The sequence below is a fragment of the Eumetopias jubatus genome, unplaced genomic scaffold, assembly GCF_037043125.1.
Source record: "Eumetopias jubatus isolate StellerSeaLion01/CBP00866 unplaced genomic scaffold, mEumJub1_p1.0 scaffold_10, whole genome shotgun sequence".
NCBI lineage: Eukaryota > Metazoa > Chordata > Mammalia > Carnivora > Otariidae > Eumetopias > Eumetopias jubatus.
This window is the reverse complement of record NW_028274816.1, coordinates 51,761,520-51,780,559: the sequence shown is the minus strand read 5'-3', so window position 1 is coordinate 51,780,559 and position 19,040 is coordinate 51,761,520. Positions and strand designations below refer to the sequence as shown.

Sequence of the window (19,040 nt, the reverse complement as noted above, 5' to 3'; positions counted from 1 at the left end):
ATTAACTTCAGATATAACTTTGGACACTGAGGACTTGGGCTGCCCCTTGCACTCCTGTCCCAGAAGGAACCCTCCAGATTAGGTTAGGGCCCCGCCGGCCGGGTGGGGGCGCCAGGTAGGGGGTGTGCTTACCCAGCTGTCTTCATCTGACACCACAAAAGCAGTGCGTCCTTGGCTGAGCGGGTCTCTCTGTTGTCCTCAGTCTCGATTTTGATTACTTGAATCTGTGAGGATACCAAACATGGCTGCTGGGACCCGGAAGGCTTGAGCCTGGGAGATACCGGCGTCCCCCATGGCCAGGGAGGGTGGTAGGTGACAGAAGAGATGGGAGAGGCAGCTTCAGGCTGGGGCTGGGGGTTCAGGAGCGTGAGAGTGGGATCTGGAGTGGGCCGGGACATCTACAATTGGGGGAGGCGGTTGTGGACTAGGGTCTCAGTTTCCAGGGAAGCCTCCATACTTGGGAGTCTGGCCCACTTCCCTGATCCAAGCCACCATCATTTCTGGCCTGGGCTAGTTCAGTCACGTGCATGCTGGTCTCCCTGCTCCTGCCCCCCCAGTCTGTTCTCACAGCAGAGAGGGACCCTGTGAGCACCCGGATCAGATCGCATGCCTCCCTCCCATCCCTGAGACCCTCAGTGGGTCCATCTCTCAGGGCAAAAGTAAACTTCCCCTTGTTATGTCTCTGACCTCATCTTCAACAGCCTACTCTGCTCCACAGAGACCTGCTGTCCTCTTCATTAAATCACCAGTGTGCTCCCACCTCAGGGCCTTTGCACTGCCTGTTCCTTCCCTCAGGGGCCCACATGGCTCCACCCCAACTTGAGGTCTTGATTCATTTGTCACCTCTCAGTGAGGCCTTCAACAACCCACTTGATTTTTTTTTTTTTTTTTAAGATTTTAGCCCAATGTGGGGCTCGATTCCAGGACCCTGGGATCATGACCAGAGCCGAAGGCAGATGCTTAACCAACTGAGCCAACCAGGCGTCCCTATGTCTACCCTCTTGATAAAACTCTCTAATTTCTCCCCATCTCAAACAGAATAAAATCAAAACCGCTAATCGCAGATCACCTAGGCCCTGTCAACCCTTCTGACCTCATCTCCTCCCTACTTCCCCCTTGCCTCCCATTCTCCAGCCACACTGGCCTTTCTATACCTTCGACATTCCAGCTCCTTCCCACCTTAGTCAGGGCCTTTGGAGATGCTGTGTCTCTGGCCTGGAATGCTTTCTCCCTTCATCTTCATGTCATGCAGCCATCAGCTTCTCAGAGGGCCCTTCTCTGACCACCGAGTCTAAAATCTCAACACTATCAACCTGATATTTTGTATTTTTTACTGTTTTATCATAATCTATTCTCTTCTGCATAGCTCTTACCTAGAGCTGATCCTTTTCTCGTCCATCTCCTGTCTATGTATTTAAGGGTTTGTTTACTGTCTGTCTCCCCCACCACAATGTAAGCTCCATACAGGCAGAAAATTTGTCGATTTTGTTTCTGAACTGGAGCAAATATGCCTGGATTTGAATTCCAGCTCCACTCCCCAGCTGTGTGACCTTGAACATATTACTTTGCCTCTCTGGGCTTCACTTTCCTTATGGTAAAATGTAATGAATGGTATCAAATTTATGGGGTTGTTGGGCTATTAAATGCCAAGTGCTTAGAACAGTGCCTAGAACAGAGTAAAAAATATGTAAATGATCATAGTGATGGTGGTGATGATGATGATGATTTTTATCTTAATTTTTACCCCCACCACCAGGATTAGGTTTCCTGGATCCTATTGGGAAAATGTTTGGAATGAATGAATGAATGAATAAGTCGGGGAGTGAGCGGGGGATGCCCTCCTAAGGCCGCACGTTGGGGGGGTGGGCCGGGCAGGGGTCACTTGGGGATCACCTGGAAGCGCAGGATGATGGTCCACACTAGCCCCAAAGTCAGCCGGTGGTTCCCGTCCACAATGTCATGCGAGCCCACGTTTTCCAGGTGCACGCGCTGCTCCTTCAGGAACTGCAGCGCCTTGTCCACGTTTTCCAGCGAGTGGATCCTCATGCGACCGCGCGTGGGCCTTGGCTAGGGTGGCAGGGGCGTTGGGGGGTGGGCTGGCCGAGAACACTGTGCCCTCGGCCTCACCCCTTCCAAAGAAGACCGGCCCCCATAGCCACGCCCCCTGGATGTCCAAGCCCAGGCCACGCCCCTTCGGTCTTTTCAAAGACCAAGGACCCAATCCCTCTTTTTTTTTTTTTCCCCAGGCGCCCAGGACCCATTCCTTTAAAAGAAGCCCTGCCCTTTCCCGTAACGAGACCCTTTTAAGAGCCCGTTCCCTTCTTGGCTTATTCTAGTTCCCGTCTCCAACCCATTTTACTGAAGCTCCGCCTCCAACCTGACAGCCACACCTCTTATCTAGAAGCCTCAGCTACCTCGCCAATAACCCTACTCCTCCCGCCCCTTCCCCTGGATGTCTGCTCCAGGCCACCTTGGTCTGGCCACTAGATCCATGGCCACACCCCTCCCTGCCTCCCTTTCAGGCCCTTGCGGAGAGCCACGCCCATTCCCCCAGGTCTCCCCGCGTTTATAGCACTAGTTTGTTTCCATGCTATAGCCATGCCACCCACGATTTCTGAGCTCCTTTAATAAATCTCTAACTCCCATCAGAATCCCACCTTTTGCCATGAAGCCTCATCCAAGCCCAGAAATACAACTGCAACCCATACCACAAGCCAAACTCACACCAGCGTTCTGTCTGGTGCCCCAGAGTTCCATGACCTACACCTCCCCTTCCGATGACAAACGCACCCTCACCCATCGACCCCCTGCAACAGCATCCTGTCCCTATTTTATAGCCCTCCGCCTTGCTACCGCACTACCCAGGCCAGCCCCCTCCAATAAAGCCCCTTCCTTCTCCAATAGCCCCACCCCCTCCAACAGAGCTCCTCCCCACCCCAAGCCCAGAGTCCGCGGCAACCGCGGCCCTCACCGTCCACAGAACCCGGCTTCCGTTCCCAGCCACGCCCCCAGGCTCACCCAAGCCCCACCTCTGTGCCATAGCCCCACCCACCTGAATAAAGGCCCGCTAACTCGCGGGGCCCTTCTAGGACGTTCCACACACCCATAAGCGGGACCCTATGATAACCCAGCCCGGGATCCCAGGGCCGCCGCCTTCCCCCAGGCCCTCAGGTCCCCTCACCAGCTGCTCCCCGGACAGCACTTCCAGGAGCCGTGTGAGCACAAAGCCGTCGCGGAGGTCGGCGTAGAGGTCCGCGATATGACAGCCGACGCGGGCGAGGTGCGAGTTCACCCACTTGGTGAAGGTCTTCTTCTGCACGGCCTCGCGCTCATCTGAAAGACAGGCTCTGACGATACCCCGCATCCCCAATACCTCCGGAGCCCTTGCATTTTCTCCCCAGCCCTCCACTCCTGGCCCAGATCCTGTTTCCGCCCAGCTCTGCAACAGTCAGGGCTTTGCACAGACCCTTCCCTGCCCCGCTGGAGACAGGTCCTTTAAAGCTTTCCTGAGATATCACTTCCCACAAGAAGCCTTCCCCGAGTCTCATCCCAGTTGGCCTTGTTCATCCTATCAATATTTGAGCACCTATTGTGTGCCCCGCACTGTTTTAAGCACTTAGGACAGACAGAGGCCTTCCCTCCCAGAGCTCAGTTTAGTGGGGGCACAGAAAATACACTAGGGAGCTTTGGAAGGTTAAGGAGGGGGTGGGGCAGAATGAGAGTCGTGTTTCAGGACCACCTCTGGCTGCCGTGGAGAGTGGGGAGGGTAGGTCAGAGAAGGCAAGAATGGCAGCTCAGGGCGGAGACTGGGGAAGCGACTCTGGAGAGAGATGACAAGCGGACCAGGACAGAAGGTGGGAATGGGAGAAGGGGACATACTGGAGAGTTAGTCACAGGTGAAAAAAATACAACTTGGCACTGGCGAGGTGTGGGGGATGAAGAGGAAGGGATATGCTAGGAGGAATGCCCGCTGAGGACAGGAACCATGTCACACACACACCAGAACCCCTCCACCCCCACCCTGTGGTAGTTGGACTGCCAGCTGGATCCCGAGTTTCCCACGTCCCTGGGGCCCAGAGTAGGCACGTGACTGCCAACAGGTGGGGGCGGAAGATTGTGTGCAACTGCTCAACGGCTGTCTCACTGACAAAGACATTGCTTGGGAACCTCTCCTACTAGCTTTTCTTTCTTTTTTTTTTTTTTAAATAGGCTTGGCGAAGGGGTGCCTGGTTGGCTCAGTTGGTTAAGCAGGCTCTGCGACCAAAGCCCAAAGCGGGGCTTGAACTCACCACCCTGAGGTCAAGACCTGAGCTGAGATCAAGGTGGGATGCTTAACCAACTGAGCCACCCAGGCGCCCGTCCTTTTTTTTTTTTTTTAATAACAGCTTTAGTATGAGCTATAATTCACATACTATAAAATTCACCCTTTTAAAGTGTAAATTCAGTGATTTTTGGTATTTTCCCAAGGGTGGTGCAACCCGCATCACCATCTAATATCAGAACATTTTCATCCCTCCAAGAAAAAACCCTGTGCCCATGAGTAGTCACTCCCCATTCCCCCTTCTCCCAGCCCTAGGAAACTATTAATCTATTTTCTGTCTCTATGGATTTACCTATTCTGGATATTTCATATCAGTGGAACGATACAATAGATGACCTTTCGGTGTCTGGCTTCTGTCGTTTAGCATGATGTTTTCAAGTTTCATCCATGTTGTGGCATGTGTCAGTACTTTCTTTCTTTTTTATGGCTAAATAATATCCATTCTGTGGATATCCTGCATTTTACTCATCTATTCACCAGCGAATGGACATTGGGATTGTTTCCACTTTGTGGCTATTATGAATAATGCAGCTATGAATATTCGGGTACATACGTCTTTGTGTGGACACACGTTTTCAGCTATCTTGAGTATATACCTGGGAGTGAAATGGTTGGGTTCTATGTTAACTCTACGACTAAACTTTTTAAAAAATATTTATTTATGGGGGCGCCTGGGTGGCTCAGTTGGTTAAGCGACTGCCTTCGGCTCGGGTCGTGATCCTGGAGTCCCGGGATCGAGTCCCACATCGGGCTCCCTGCTCAGCAGGGAGTCTGCTTCTCCCTCTGACCCTCTTCCCTCTCGTGCTCTCTATCTCTCATTCTCTCTCTCTCTCTCAAATAAATAAATAAAATCTTAAAAAAATTTATTTATGAAAGAGAGAGAGAGAGCAAGCTTGCACACAAGCAGGGGGAGGGGCAGAAGGAGAAGGAGAGAGAATCCCAAGTAGCCTTCCGGCTCAGTGCAGAGCCCCAAGTGGGGCTCGATCTCACGGCCCTGAGATGGTGACCTGAGCCGAAATCGAGAGTCAGACACTCAACCGACTGAGCCACCCAGGCGCCCCTCCGATTAACCTTTTGAGAAACTGCCAGACTGTTTCCCAAAGTGGCCGCACCATTTTACATTCCCACCAGTGCTGTACAAGGGTCCCGGGGTCCCCACATCCTTAACACTCCTTGCTATTCCCCATCTGATCACAGCAATCCTAGTGGTATGAAGTGGTCTCCCAATGTGGTTCTGATTTGCGTTTCCCTGGTGACTAATGATGGTGAACATCTTCCTATGTTTATTGGCCATTGGTGTATTTTCCTTGGAGAGATGTCTATGCAAATCCCTTGTCCTTTTTTAAATCGGGTGAGTCTTTTTTTTTTTTTTTAAGGTTCTATTTATTTATTTGAGAAAGAGAGAGAACACAAGCCAGGGAGGAACAGAGGGAGAGGGCCAAGCAGACTCCCTTCTGAGTGTGGAACCAGACTTGGCGCTCGATCACATGACCCCGAGATCATGACCTGAACTGAGATCAAGAGTCAAACGCTTGCACAAACAATGAATCATGGAACACTACATCCAAAACTAATGATGTATGGTGATTAACATAACAATAAAAAATTTTTTAAAAAAAGAGTCAAACGCTTGACTGAGCCACCCAGGTGCCCCATAATATTATTTTTGTTATTAAGTAAACTCTACCCTCAACGTGGGGCTCAAACTCATGACCCCAAGATCAAGAGTCTCATGCTGCACCAACTGAGCCAGCCAGGCGCCCCTCTTTTTTTTTTTTTTTAAAGATTTTATTGATTTGACAGAGAGACACAGCGAGAGAGGGAACACAAGCAGGGGGAGTGGGAGAGGGAGAAGCAGGCTTCCCGCGGAGCCCGACGCGGGGCTCGATCCCAGGACCCTGGGACAGTGACCTGAGCCGAAGGCAGACGCCCGACGACTGAGCCACCCAGGCGCCCCCGCCCCTCTTTTGTAATATTAAATATTGCACTTGATTCTGGCAGTGAAAATATATATACATTGCTAGAAAATATCCACTGACCTGTATTTTTTTTTACTTTAAACAAGATCTTGAATGTTTACTTCTAATTTGAAAGTGAATATGCAGAAATTAATAGTAAATCCATATGAAATACCTTGTTTGTTTAAATGTGCATTTTGGGGGTACCTGGTAGCTCAGTCGGTTAAGCGTCTGCCTTCAGCTCGGGTCATGATCCCAGGGTCCTGAGATCGAGTCCCGCATCGGGCTCCCTGCTCAGCAGGGAAACTGCTTCTCCCTCTCCCTCTGCCCCTCCCCCCTACTTGTGCGCACGCTCAAATAAATAAATAAAATCTTTTTTAAAAATGTGCGTTTTGTGCTGTGTGGAGAGGGATGAGGCCCTGTGTGAACGCCTGATTATCAATCACACACCAGGAAGTGGTAACGGAATAGACATTGAATTGAGTATTTGGTTATTTTGCCTTCCAATAGCGGGTTCCCGAGCCAAACACCAGATTTTGGCCAACGCTGAAGCCAAAGTGGGACTTCTGTGCATTCCCAGTGTGGTGCCAGAATGAGGACAATTGCATTCGGTCCTGCCTCTATTGATAACATGCTGTTTGACTTCAAGCAGACATTTCTCCCCTTTGGGCCTCCATTTTCCCGTTTGCAAAATGAGGGGTTTGGACTAAATCAATGGATTCTGATCAATGGAACTCATGCTTGGAAGACAGGGATCCATGAGAATATATTTTTATTTCATAATTTCATTTTGATGATACCCAAAGAAAATGAGTAGAAACACCTCCAGGGCCATCCAGTTGGTGACTTCATAAAGCACGATGCCGTGAGATTTTGGTTTTTGTGACTACAATCTTGTTAGCATGGAATTGGGGCCCAGAACTGAAATGCTCACAGGGGCCAGGCAGGCTCCGAAACTGAGAAAACGAGGCCCTAGAACAGGGGCAGCGGCCACACAGCCCCTGTGACCAGAGCCTCCTTGGAACGGAGCCCCAATGTTGTCATATCATTTGATATTCCACAAGGAGCCCCAAATCTGGATTGTTCTTTAAAAGATTTTATTTATTTATTTGACAGAGAGACAGATAGCAAGAGAGGAAACACAAGCAGGGGGAGTGGGAGAGGGAGAAGCAGGCTTCCTGCCAAGCAGGGAACCCAGTGTCAGGCTCGATCCCAGGACTCTGGGATCATGATCTGAGCTGAAGGCAGACGCTTAACGACTGAGCTACCCAGGCGCCCCCTAAATCTGGATTTTTAAAGACAAAAATCTCCCTATTTTTAGGGCGCCTGGGTGGCTCAGTTGGTTCAGCGACTGCCTTCGGCTCAGGTCATGATCCTGGAGTCCCAGGATCGAGTCCCATGTCGGGCTCCCTGCTCAGCGGGGAGTCTGCTTCTCCCTCTGACCCTCTTCCCTCTTGTGCTCTCTGTCTCTCATTCTCTCTCTCTCAAATAAATAAAATCTTTAAAAAAAAAAAAAGAAACAAACAAACAAAACACGGTGGGGGTGTGGCACCTGGCCGGCTCAGTCACTTAAGCTTCGCACTCGGTTTCGGCTCAGGTCCTGATCTCAGGAATTGTGAGATCAGCCCTATCCTGGGCTCCATGCTCAGCAGGGAGTCGGCTTGAGATTCTCTCCCTGCCCCTCCCCCACTCGAGGGCAATGGGCACTCTCTCTCAGATGAATAAATAAATCTTTTTCTTTTTTTAAGATTTTATTTATTTATTTATTTATTTATTTGACAGAGAGAGCACAAGCAGGGGGAGCAGCAGAGGGAGACAGAGAAGCAGGCTCCCGGCTGAGCACGGAGCCCGATGCGGGGCTCGATTCCAGGACCCTGGGATCATGACCTGAGCCGAAGGCAGACGCTTCATAGACTGAGCCACCCAGGTGCCCCTAAATAAAGAAATCTTAAAAAACAAAACAAAACAAAAACCACAGTGGAGGTGAAACCAGATAGGTCCCAGAGTGCCACTTCTGACCTCAGATGACACTGAATGTTTACTGTGCTGGTGAGCATGTTTGGCTACCAGTAGGGTACCTTCCGTTTGCCCCTGGGGTGTCGCCTCTACTGTTCTGCACGTGCTCTGGGCCCAGGGAGACTGCTCGTGTGGACTGTATGAATGGGCTCCACAAGCCCCAAAGGCCTCAGACTTTCGGTTGGGTTTGGCTAGCAGGTTAGAGGAGAAAGGAGGGGGTGCTGGGTGGCTCAGTTGGTTGAGCGTCTGACTTTTTTTTTTAAGATTTTATTTATTTATTTATTTATTTATTTTAAAGATTTTATTTATTTGAGAGAGAGAATGAGAGAGAGAGAGCATGAGGGGGGGAGGGTCAGAGGGAGAAGCAGACTCCCTGCTGAGCAGGGAGCCCGATGTGGGACTCGATCCCGGGACTCCGGGATCATGACCTGAGCCGAAGGCAGTCGCTTAACCAACTGAGCCACCCAGGCGCCCTGAGCATCTGACTCTTGATTTCCACTCAGGTCATGATCTCAGGGTCCTGAGATCGAGCCCCGAGCCCCGCATTGGGCTCCGGGCTCAACTGAGAGTCGGCTTGAGATTCTCTCTCCCTCTCCCTCTGCTCCTCCCTCTGCACGCTCTCTCTCTTTCTCAAATAAATAAATTAAATTTAAAAAACAAAAAAGAGAAAGGAAGGGCTGAGAGATTTATTCCCTCCCTGCCTGAACTGAAAGCTTTCATCAGCACCTGGTTCCTCCCTCTACACCCCCAACTTGGGAGGCCTCTGCCCCCTCACCACTCCCTGCCCTGCCCCAGTCCCTGGGGTGTCCACTGGCCTTGTAAGTTCCCATAATTCTGGCCACACCTCTGTAATTAGTCCCTTCATTAAGCTCTCCTCAATTTTACTCCCTTGAGGGGAGCCATCTGCTTCCTGCCGTGAATCTAGCTGGCACCCATACCTTTGGGTTGTCAAGACTCCAACCCAAATGACAACTGTCCTACCTCTGCCATTGTGCTCATAGTAAGTTGTCATTTTTTATGTGACTTTTTATTTTTTTTTAATTTTTTTCTTTTTTTAATGATATTTTGATTTTTTTTTATATTTTATTTATTTGAGAGAGAGAGTGAGAGAGAGAGCATGAGAGGAGAGAGGGTCAGAGGGAGAAGCAGACTCCCCGCCGAGCAGGGAGCCCGACATGGGACTCGATCCCAGGACTCCAGGATCATGACCTGAGCCGAAGGCAGTCGCTTAACCAACTGAGCCACCCAGGCGCCCTAAGTTTTTTTTTCTCGATAGTGGTTTTATTTATTGATATTTACTATATTAGGAATTAAAACTAAGAAAAATTTCAAATACAAGTCTACACAAGCACACAGTTGATGAGCCAGTAGAGTGAAGAAGTCATTGCAGCCCCAGAAGACTCCACCATACACTCAGAAGGGAAGAATAAAAAAGACTAAGCTCTTTGAAGTATGAAACGTTTGACCTTCCAGAGTGTCTGGGCCACAGTTTGAGAACTGCGGCCTAGTTTTTCTCATGAAATGGGATTCAAAGCCTGTTGAATTTTAGTTGTCGCTAAAGCCAAGTTTGTATTTGTAGAAAAGTTACCCTACATGAGAATGTTTATGTAATGATGTGTGTAACACTAATTTTTAGCATTTACCTTATATGGTGGGTGTGAAAATAGACATCTGAGGAACAGTTATTAGTACCTTCCAATTTAAGTTTCTAGGTTTTAGCCAAACTGCCCTTGTTACAATCAGTGAAAGTATGTTCAGCTGATTGAAATGTCTACTTATCACTTAGTAATTTCTCACATTTTGTTGGCTACTCTGGCCTATTTTTTTTTTAAGATTTTATTTATTTATTTGACAGAGAGAGACACAGCGAGAGAGGGAACACAAGCAGGGGGAGTGGGAGAGGGAGAGGGAGAAGCAGGCTTTCTGCCGAGCAGGGAGCCTGATGCGGGGCTCGATCCCAGGACCCTGAGATCATGACCTGAGCCGAAGGCAGACGCTTAACGACTGAGCCACCCAGGCGCCCCTTTATGTGACTTTTTAAAAAGATTTTATTTACTTATTTGTCAAAGAGAGAGAGAGAAGGAGAGAGAGAGCACAAGCAGGAGGAACAGCAAGCAGAGGGAGAAGTAGGCTCCCCGCTGAGCAGGGAGGCCGACTCGGGACTTGAACCTAGGACCCTGGGATTATGACCTGGGCTGAAGGCAGACGCTTAACCAACCGCACCACCCAGGCATCTTATGAGTTGTCATTTATATATTCTCCGCTGTGGTAATCACTAGTCAGAAGCAAAACACACTTCCTTAGAATAAGACCTCAATGTATTCATACCTTTAGTACACAGAGACTTTCATAGAGCTGAGGAATAACTAACTGCTCTTTTATCCATTGTTGATTAAGGGGAAAGGATATAGTAACACTTAGTATGTCAAGGATGTTTAGCTACTGGTCTGAGAAAAGTTAGGAAGCCGGTGGATACCAAGTAGTGGTGGAAACCTGGGTACATCATAACCCCCATGCCTGTTGGTGGGGGTTAGACACCAGGGCAGCCATTTGGGAAGCGATCGGAGTCAAATTAAGTTAGGGCATACCCCCTAGTTGGGGGGCAGTGGATAAGGGCAGGTTGGGGCTTCGAGACAGCCTCATTGTCCATCACTGGGAAAATCGAATATGGTGAGTTCATACCATAGACTCCATGCAGCAGTTAGGAGCAATATAGTAGATGCGCACAGTGCCACATGGCTGAGCCTTTTCTTTTCTTTTTTTTTTTAGATTGTTATTTTATTTTATTTGAGAGAGAAGGGGGGGGCACAAGTGGGGAGAGGCAGAGGGAGAAGGAAGAAAGAATCCCAAGCTGACTCCATGCCCAAAGGGGAGCCTGTCCCGGGGCTCGATCCCGCGACCCTGAGATCATGACCCGAGCTGAAATCAAGAGTGAGACGCTTAACCGACTGAGTCCCCCAGGTGCACCCACATGGCTGAGTCTTAAGGCATAGTGCTGAATGGGAAGACAATGCAAAAACTGCAATCTTAGGGGCGCCTGGCTGGCTCAGTGGGAAACGCATATGACTCTTGATCTCAGCATTGTGAGTTCAAGCCCCGTGTTGGGCCTAGAGCTTACTTAAAAACAAAAACCCACCATCTAGAATATGCTAAAACCTTCACCAATGAGCAATGCTTGCATGCACAAACCCATATACATAGAGCTCTCAGCTTTGTAACAGTGAAATTGCAGTTCAGTAGGGAAAAGAAAGTCTTCTCAATAAATGGAACTGAGTCAACTGGATATCTATGTGGCAAAAAAAAAAAAAACAAAACCCTGACCGACATTTCACACTGTACACAGTAATAAATACAGTAAATATCAGCTGGCTTATAAATCTAAATGTGAAAGGAATAAATAAGACTTTTAGAAGAAAACATTAAAAAATATCTCCAAGGGCACCTGGGTGGCTCAGTTGGTTAAGCGACTGCCTTCGGCTCAGGTCATGATCCTGGAGTCCCGGGATCGAGTCCCACATCGGGCTCCCTGCTCAGCAGGGAGTCTGCTTCTCCCTCTGACCCTCCCCCCTCTCATGTTCTCTCTCTCTCTCCCAAATAAATAAATAAAATCTTTAAAAAAAAAAAATCTCCAAGACGTTAAAGTACGCGAAGATTTCTTCAGACACCAAGTGTTAGCGACACAGGAAATAATTATTAATGATCAAATTAGACTACATTTAAGTTAAGAACTAGTGTTTATTGGGGTGCCTGGGTGGCTCAGTCAGTTAAGCCTCCGCCTTCAGCTCGGGTCATGATCTCGGGGTCCTGGGATGGAGCCCCACATCAGGTACCCTGCTCAACGGGGAGTCTGCCCTCTCCCTCTGCCCCTCCCCCTGCTCATGCTCTCTCTCTTTCTCAAATATATAAATAAAATCTTAAAAAAAAAGAAATACTGCTCATCAAGAGGCAACATTAAAAGAACAAGAAGACAAGCCACATAGTGGGAGAAAATATTCACAACACATCTATCTGACAAAGGACCTGTACCCAGGACATATAAGAACTCCTACAAAACAATCAGAAAAAGGCAGGAAAATTAATATGCAAATAGGTAAAGGACTTGAATGGGCACTTCACAGGAAGCTATCCAAATAGTCAATAAACATATGAAAAGGTGCTCTATTTCATTAGTTGTTATTAGTCACCAGGAAAATGTAAATTAAAACCACAATAGAATGCACACCCATCAGAATGGCTAAAATTAAAAAGACTGACCGTACTAAGAGTTGGATGTACAGGAACTGAAGCCCTCACACACAGGTGGTGGGAATATAAAATGACACAAACCGGCAGTTTCCACTAAAGTTAGATATACACCTACACTATGACCCAATGCTTTCACTCCTGGGTGGAAATGAGTGCTTACGCCCACCAAAAACCTGTATTAGAAAGTTTAAAGCAGCAACAGTTTGTAATAGTTTGAAATACCAGGAATTACAGGCTTGCAATAGTCAGCTTGTGATAGCCCTAAACGAGGTGTAACCCAAATGCTCATCAACAGGTGAATGGATAGACTATGGCATACTCACACTGTGGAATACTATACAGCAACGAGCAGGAATATCCTACAAGGACAGGTAGACACGGATGAATCTCATCAGCACAGTGTTGAGTGAACGAAGCCAGACACAAAGGGGTACACGCTTCAAGATTCTATTTATATGAAGTTCAAACACCAGCAAAACTGGTGCGTGCTTCATGGAACACTACATCAAGAACTAATGATGTAACGTATGGTGATTAACACAACAATAAAAAATTAAAAAAAAAACTAGTGCGTGCTGTTAGAAGTTAGGATAGTGTTTACTCTTGGGATGTAGTGAGAGAGGTAGCCTGAGGGGGACTTCTCTGGGGTGGTCCTATTCTTTCCTTATCTGGAGATTGTTTACCAGAGGGTGCTCACCTGTGGAAATGCTGGACACTCACGATTTATCTGCCTTTTTGTGTGCATGTAATACTTTAATAAACAGTTAAAATACATGTATACATGCACACTAATTAACAATGCACATTTTGCAAAATCATCGGCATGCAAAGATAATAATTTGCATTAAAACTATCAGAATGGGGATCGCCTGGGTGGCTCAGTTGATTAAGCGACCAACTCTTAATTTCAGCTCAGGTCTTCATCACAGGGTGATGGGATCGAGCCCCATGATGGTCTCTGTGTTGAGTGTGGAGCTGGCTTGGGATTCTCTCTCCCTCTCCCTCTGCCCCTCCCCCAACCCCACTAGAGCGCATGCACGCACACTCTCTCTCTAAAAAAATAAAAATAAATAAGCAAATAGCCTGTTCTTCAAACAAACAAACAAACAAACAAACAATTAGAATGGTTGCCCATAGGAGAGAAGGCACTGGTGCGAGATGTGAGAATAAAAGAGAATAAATGAATAGGGGCGCCTGGCTGGCTCAGTTGGTAGAGCACGAGATTTTTGATCTCAGGATTTCACGTTCAGGCCCCACGTTGGGCGTAAAGATTTCTTTTTAAAAAATGTTAAAAAGCAAAGAGACTAGGTGAATAGATAAAGAGGAAGAGAGGGTCCTCACATAGACTGATGAGGACAGCGAGCCATAAACCGGGGAGCATGATTAAGGGAACTCTCTTGAGCATGGAGTCCAGATAATTTTCCCAAACGTGTTCATACAAAAGCGTGTTACTCAGAACTCTGCTTAAAGGTTTGGCCTTATAGTTTGAATAAGAAAAACCATGAGAGAAGTAAGCAAAGGGATGCAAAAGAAAATGCACCCTAGCGATCTACGTCACAGCATTAGGATTTCGAGCAGCAACATCATTTAAACAGTATAAACAGCATCCTGAAGTTACTGTTAAGCGGAATCTTTTTTTTTTTTTAAGATTTTATTTATTTGAGAGTGAGCACGAGCAGGGTGAAGGGGCAGGGGGAGAGAGAGAAGCAGATTCCCCGCTGAGCAGGGAGCCCAATGTGGGGCTCGATCCCAGGACCCTGGGATCATGACCTGAGCTGAAGGCAGACGTTTAACCAACTGAACCACCCAGGCGCCCCAACCTGAACGTTAACTGGTTTTTCACTTTGGTTCTGGAGTCCAATATAACGTGTTTTAGTTCTAGAGAACTGTAGGCATAAGACATATAAACAGAATCGTCGGTTTGTTGCACTTAGGAAAATTATAGATATAATAATTTAAGTAGACACAGGGAGTGTATGAGAATTTTTTTTTCTTATAGGGGATCCCTACATTTCCGTGGACTAGATGTTTGTCTGTCTGTGGTATTCGGCACTGATGTTCTGTGAATCAGTGGTTCTCAGATGCGAAGAGTCCTTGATCCCCATGTTACCACATCCCACTTCTGCTTAAAATCTTACCATAGCTCCCCAGTGCCCTCACACCCTTCATGGTGGCTTATAGGGTCTAACTCACTGCCTCCTTTCACATTGTCATTTACTCACTACTTCAATCTAGCCACTTGCAACTTTTGGAGGTCTTCTCTTTCACTCTCCACCCCAGGGTTCACTATTATTCATCCTTCTGGGCTCAGCTTCAGTACCTCCTCCTCCAGGAAGCACCCTGACCCTCTGGATTGAATCAGGTACCTTATCTGAGCTTCTATAGTCCCTGGGCTTCCCCATCCCAGCCCTCCACCTGTGCCTCACCATCTGGGCCCTGACCACTCGGGGTCATCAGTCTCTGGCTGGATCTAACTCTCCCAGTGGCCTGGGAGCCCCGTGGGCTGGCTCAGTCACCCTTATGTCCCTCGTATTGTCCAGCACAGGGCAGGCACTGAATAAATATTTTGTGGATAAATTCTAGAATTCTAAGTTGATGTGATCCCAAGTTTTTAAGGCTTGAAGAGTCTGAAAGTATGATTTTAAGTTTCCAAGAGTACATTTTTATACCGCTGTAGTTTCTCAATCAGAGGAAGCCGGCAGTCTGGGAGTTAATATTGGTTCATACTTTGTGGCACATACAGATTTTTTTTTAAATTGGGAAATTGAGGATAAACATCACTGCTAGCAATTTGAGGCCCACATTTCCCCATGGCTGGAGCTGGTGACCAGGGTGCTGCTTTCCAGCTGACCATGGTCCCCAGTCTACTCTTTTCTTCATGTACCTGCTTCCCAGAGGCCCTTGGGTTGGACACCACTGTTCAACATCCTACAATTATGAAGTTCCAAGACTCTTAGTAGCAAAGATCCCATGATTGTCAAATGTTGAGTTACTAAAATTCTTGAGATTCTCAGGGAACTGATTCCGACCTTAGGGTTTTAAGATTTCATGATTACTACAATCTATAGTTTATGTTTCTAACATTCCACATTCCCAAGATAATAAAGGTCCCAAGGGTCTAATGTTTTAAAGGCTTAAAGTTAATGATTATGAAGTTACCTGTCTCTGAAGGTTCTCAGGCTCTTTGCTCATGGTTGTTTTTTTCTTAAGTTTTTTATTTTATTTTATTTATTTTTAAAGATTTTATTTATTTATTTGTCAGAGAGAGAAAGAGAGCACAAGCAGGGGAAGTGGCAGGCAGAGGGAGAAGCAGGCTCCCCGCTGAGCAAGGAGCCCAATGCGGGGGCTGGAGCCCAGTGCAGGGCTTGATCCCAGGACCCCAGGATCATGATCTGAGCTGAAGGCAGACGCTTACCGACTGAGCCACCCAGGCGCCCCATAAAACTTATTTATTTGAGAGAGAGAGTGCGAATGGTGGTGGGGGGAGGAGTAGAGGGAGACAATTCCAAGCTGACTCCACACTGAGCGCAGAAGCCTGAGGCAGGGCTTGATCCCATGACCCTGAGATCGTGACCTGAACTGAAATCAAGAGTCAGAAGCTTAACCAACTGGGCCACCCAGACGCCCCTTTGCTCATAGTTTTAATGCTGATGATCAAATGCTTCTGAAGTTCTACAGCCCTCTCGTCTTTGCTTATATTGTTCTAAAACATGAAAGTTGGGTTGCTCACCATCCTGGTTGGCCCCAGACTGAGGGTTTCAGTGCTAAAAGCTGGAAGGTGTAGTCATTCTACCTCAAAATTCTCAGGATCTACAATTCTAATCTGAAATTCTAAAGGTTTAGGGTTATAAAGCCCCAAGGATCTATGTGTATTAGAGTTTAGGTTTCTAAGGGTCTAAGATCCTGGCGGAGGGTGGGGGAAATCAATGATTAAAATTTCTAAGGTCTGTGCTTATAAAGTTCTATGTTCTAAGAGTGTCATTTCTAAAGGCCTCAAGTTTGAAGAATCTCTGAGCATGACATTCCAAGGCCCAAAAATCCAATATTTCAGTGTCTTGCAGTTCTAAGAAAATATGCTTATAAAATCCCACATTTCTGAAACTCTACATTTCTAAGGTTCTAAGGCAGCACTGCCCCATCCAGTATCCACCAGCCACATGTGGCTATTTACATTTAAATTAATTAAAACGAAATACAATTAAAAATTCGGTCCCTCAAGAAGCACCGGCCACATTGCAAGCGCTTACAGCCGGAAGTACTAGTAGTTAGTGGTTAGTATATTGGACATCCCAGAGAGAGAATGTTTTCCCGTCACTGTGGAACATTCCACTGGACGGTGCTGGTCTATAGCTTCACCTGCAAAGTGTCTGTGAGTCTCTTTCCCATCCTCCAGGCTACCAAGGTTCTGGAATGCGGAGGTACACAGACACCACCCCAGCAGCCTCCTCCCTTCCCCCTCCCACCCCAACCTTCCTCCAGGTACCTGCCAAGGCCTTGATCCGGGAGCACTCAAAGAGGGAGGCGGCTGCAGTGGAGGCTGCTGGCTGCTCACGTTCCCAGGCCCGATCAGGACTCTCCCAGCGGGTTGTGGGATTGTTGTTGTTAGGGGCCGGTAGGCCCTCCATGTTGTCTACTTCCCCCGGTACCTGTGCCATTGGGGAAGGTGAGGCCTGGGGAGAAGCAGAGGCACATTAGGCTAGAAACAGGGCCTGAGCTCAGAGGTCCCGCTTCTAACAGTGGACAGGCTGTGAGTCCTGTCGACTCCCTTACCCGCAGTTTCCCTGTCTTTCAAGTGCACAGACTACTACTGACAAGTCATGTTCGTCCTGGCCACTTCATAGGGCTGTTGGTGAAGCACCCAGCTTAGCACCTGGCAGAGGGTAGGGGCTGGGCAAACTGTCCCTGTATTATTGTTAGAATGATGACACTGTTAGCAGGAGAACTCTACAATGCAGTAAGAACAAGAAATAACATTTCTTGAGTATTTGTGCTGCCCTCGGGACTTCCATAGGTGTTATCTTATTTAATTCCCACAAATTTAATTCCCTAAAGATAGGCTAGTATTTGGCCTATTTTACAGAGGAGGAAACTGAGGCCCAAGGTCACAAAGCTAGTGGGTAGCCAGAGTTCAAATGCAGGTACTGTGATCAAATGATTGCATTAAACAGCCCCAATTCTTCACCCTTATAACTGCATCCTTTGCCATGTAACTCTTGACCGTTCTTCTACTGTAGGGATGGGAAAATTGGAAGAGTGTCCCCTTGCAACCCTGACTCTGGGTTTGGCCCCATGACGAGCTCTGACTAACAGAAGTAGGTGGAAGTGCTGGTGAATTTTGAGCCTAAAACTCAAGAGACTTTGCATGTTTTCGCTTGTGCTTGATTGTGAGGGTGAGGAAAACATTGTCAGCATAGTCCCCGTCTAAGGCCGCAGTCACTGAAGCCAAGGCCAACTACATCAGCTAACACCGCTCCCAACCCCACATCCCAACATGTGAATAAACCCAGTCGAGACCACAAAAACTGCCCAGCTGAGCCCAGCCTAAATCACTGACCTCAGACTTGATGGTTAAATAAACGCTCAGTGTTTTTAAGACACTGAGTTTGGGGGTGGTTCCTTACGTAGCATTATTGTGGTAACAGCTAGCTGACGTGTTGTCTGATCCAGAGCTAGGCTCTAGAACACTGCCAGATTGCAAATATGAAATTTAAGGGGGTGAGAGACATCAGATGCGTCTCCTCCTCCCTCCCGGCCCCCTGATTCCAAAACTAAGAAAGGAGGGAGCTGCGGGGAGATCAATGTCCTTCTCAAAGACTCAGACAGTTGACAACCCACCAGATTGTAGGAAAGCAGGGTCCAGGTCTTGGTCAGTGTAGTGGAGACTGCCCTTTTGGTGGACACTCCAAAATTCACTGTTATTCTTCTCTCCTTCCACGGAGAGCTCTAAGTGGGCATATGGCTACTTACCACCTGTGTGACCTTGGCCAGTCACTTCCTCTCTCTAGGCCTCAGTTTGTTCATCTGTAAAATGGTAATGATAACAGTGCCCATTTCCTAGGGATGTTTGTGGATGAAATCAGTTAATAATGCAGGGAACATGGTATCTAGTACATGCAAGCCCTTGATACATGGTCCTTGCTATTATTATTCATCCTCTGGTCACATATCGTAGCAAATCAAAGTGCCTGTGCTCAAGTCAGACAGACATGAGTTCAAGCCCTGCTTTATTCCCGCTGTGTCTTTAACCCATCTTTAACTTGGCCTCTCTGCCTCAGTTTCCCTCCCTGTTAAATGCTGATCATAACTGTTTCCTCAGTGGAGGATACTTGGGGATGGGGAGGCACTTAGCACTTGGTGAGCGTCAGCCCGCGGAAGGGCACTGGCCATTACGCGACTGAATGGAGAAAAGGAAGGGAGGAGAAGGAGATGGGGGAGGTGGAGAGAGGTGTCCTGCGGCCCCAGCAAAGGCTCGAGGCTGGGGGTGGGAATCGATGCTTTAA

At 47.7% G+C, this 19,040-nt stretch overlaps 1 protein-coding gene across 1 annotated transcript in view; it reads right to left on the bottom strand.

Moving 5' to 3' along the window:
• Positions 1-19,040, bottom strand: part of SPTBN4 (spectrin beta, non-erythrocytic 4) — a 72,196-nt gene that overhangs the window by 52,742 nt on the left and 414 nt on the right. Inside the window, exons 2-5 of the mRNA XM_028095669.2 lie at positions 17,024-17,210; positions 3,182-3,333; positions 1,894-2,067; positions 133-224 (exon numbers count right to left, since the gene is read on the bottom strand). Of these exons, the coding sequence (XP_027951470.1) occupies positions 133-224; positions 1,894-2,067; positions 3,182-3,333; positions 17,024-17,195 (590 nt within the window). The 5' untranslated portion in view covers positions 17,196-17,210. The remainder of the gene's footprint in view (positions 1-132; positions 225-1,893; positions 2,068-3,181; positions 3,334-17,023; positions 17,211-19,040) is intronic.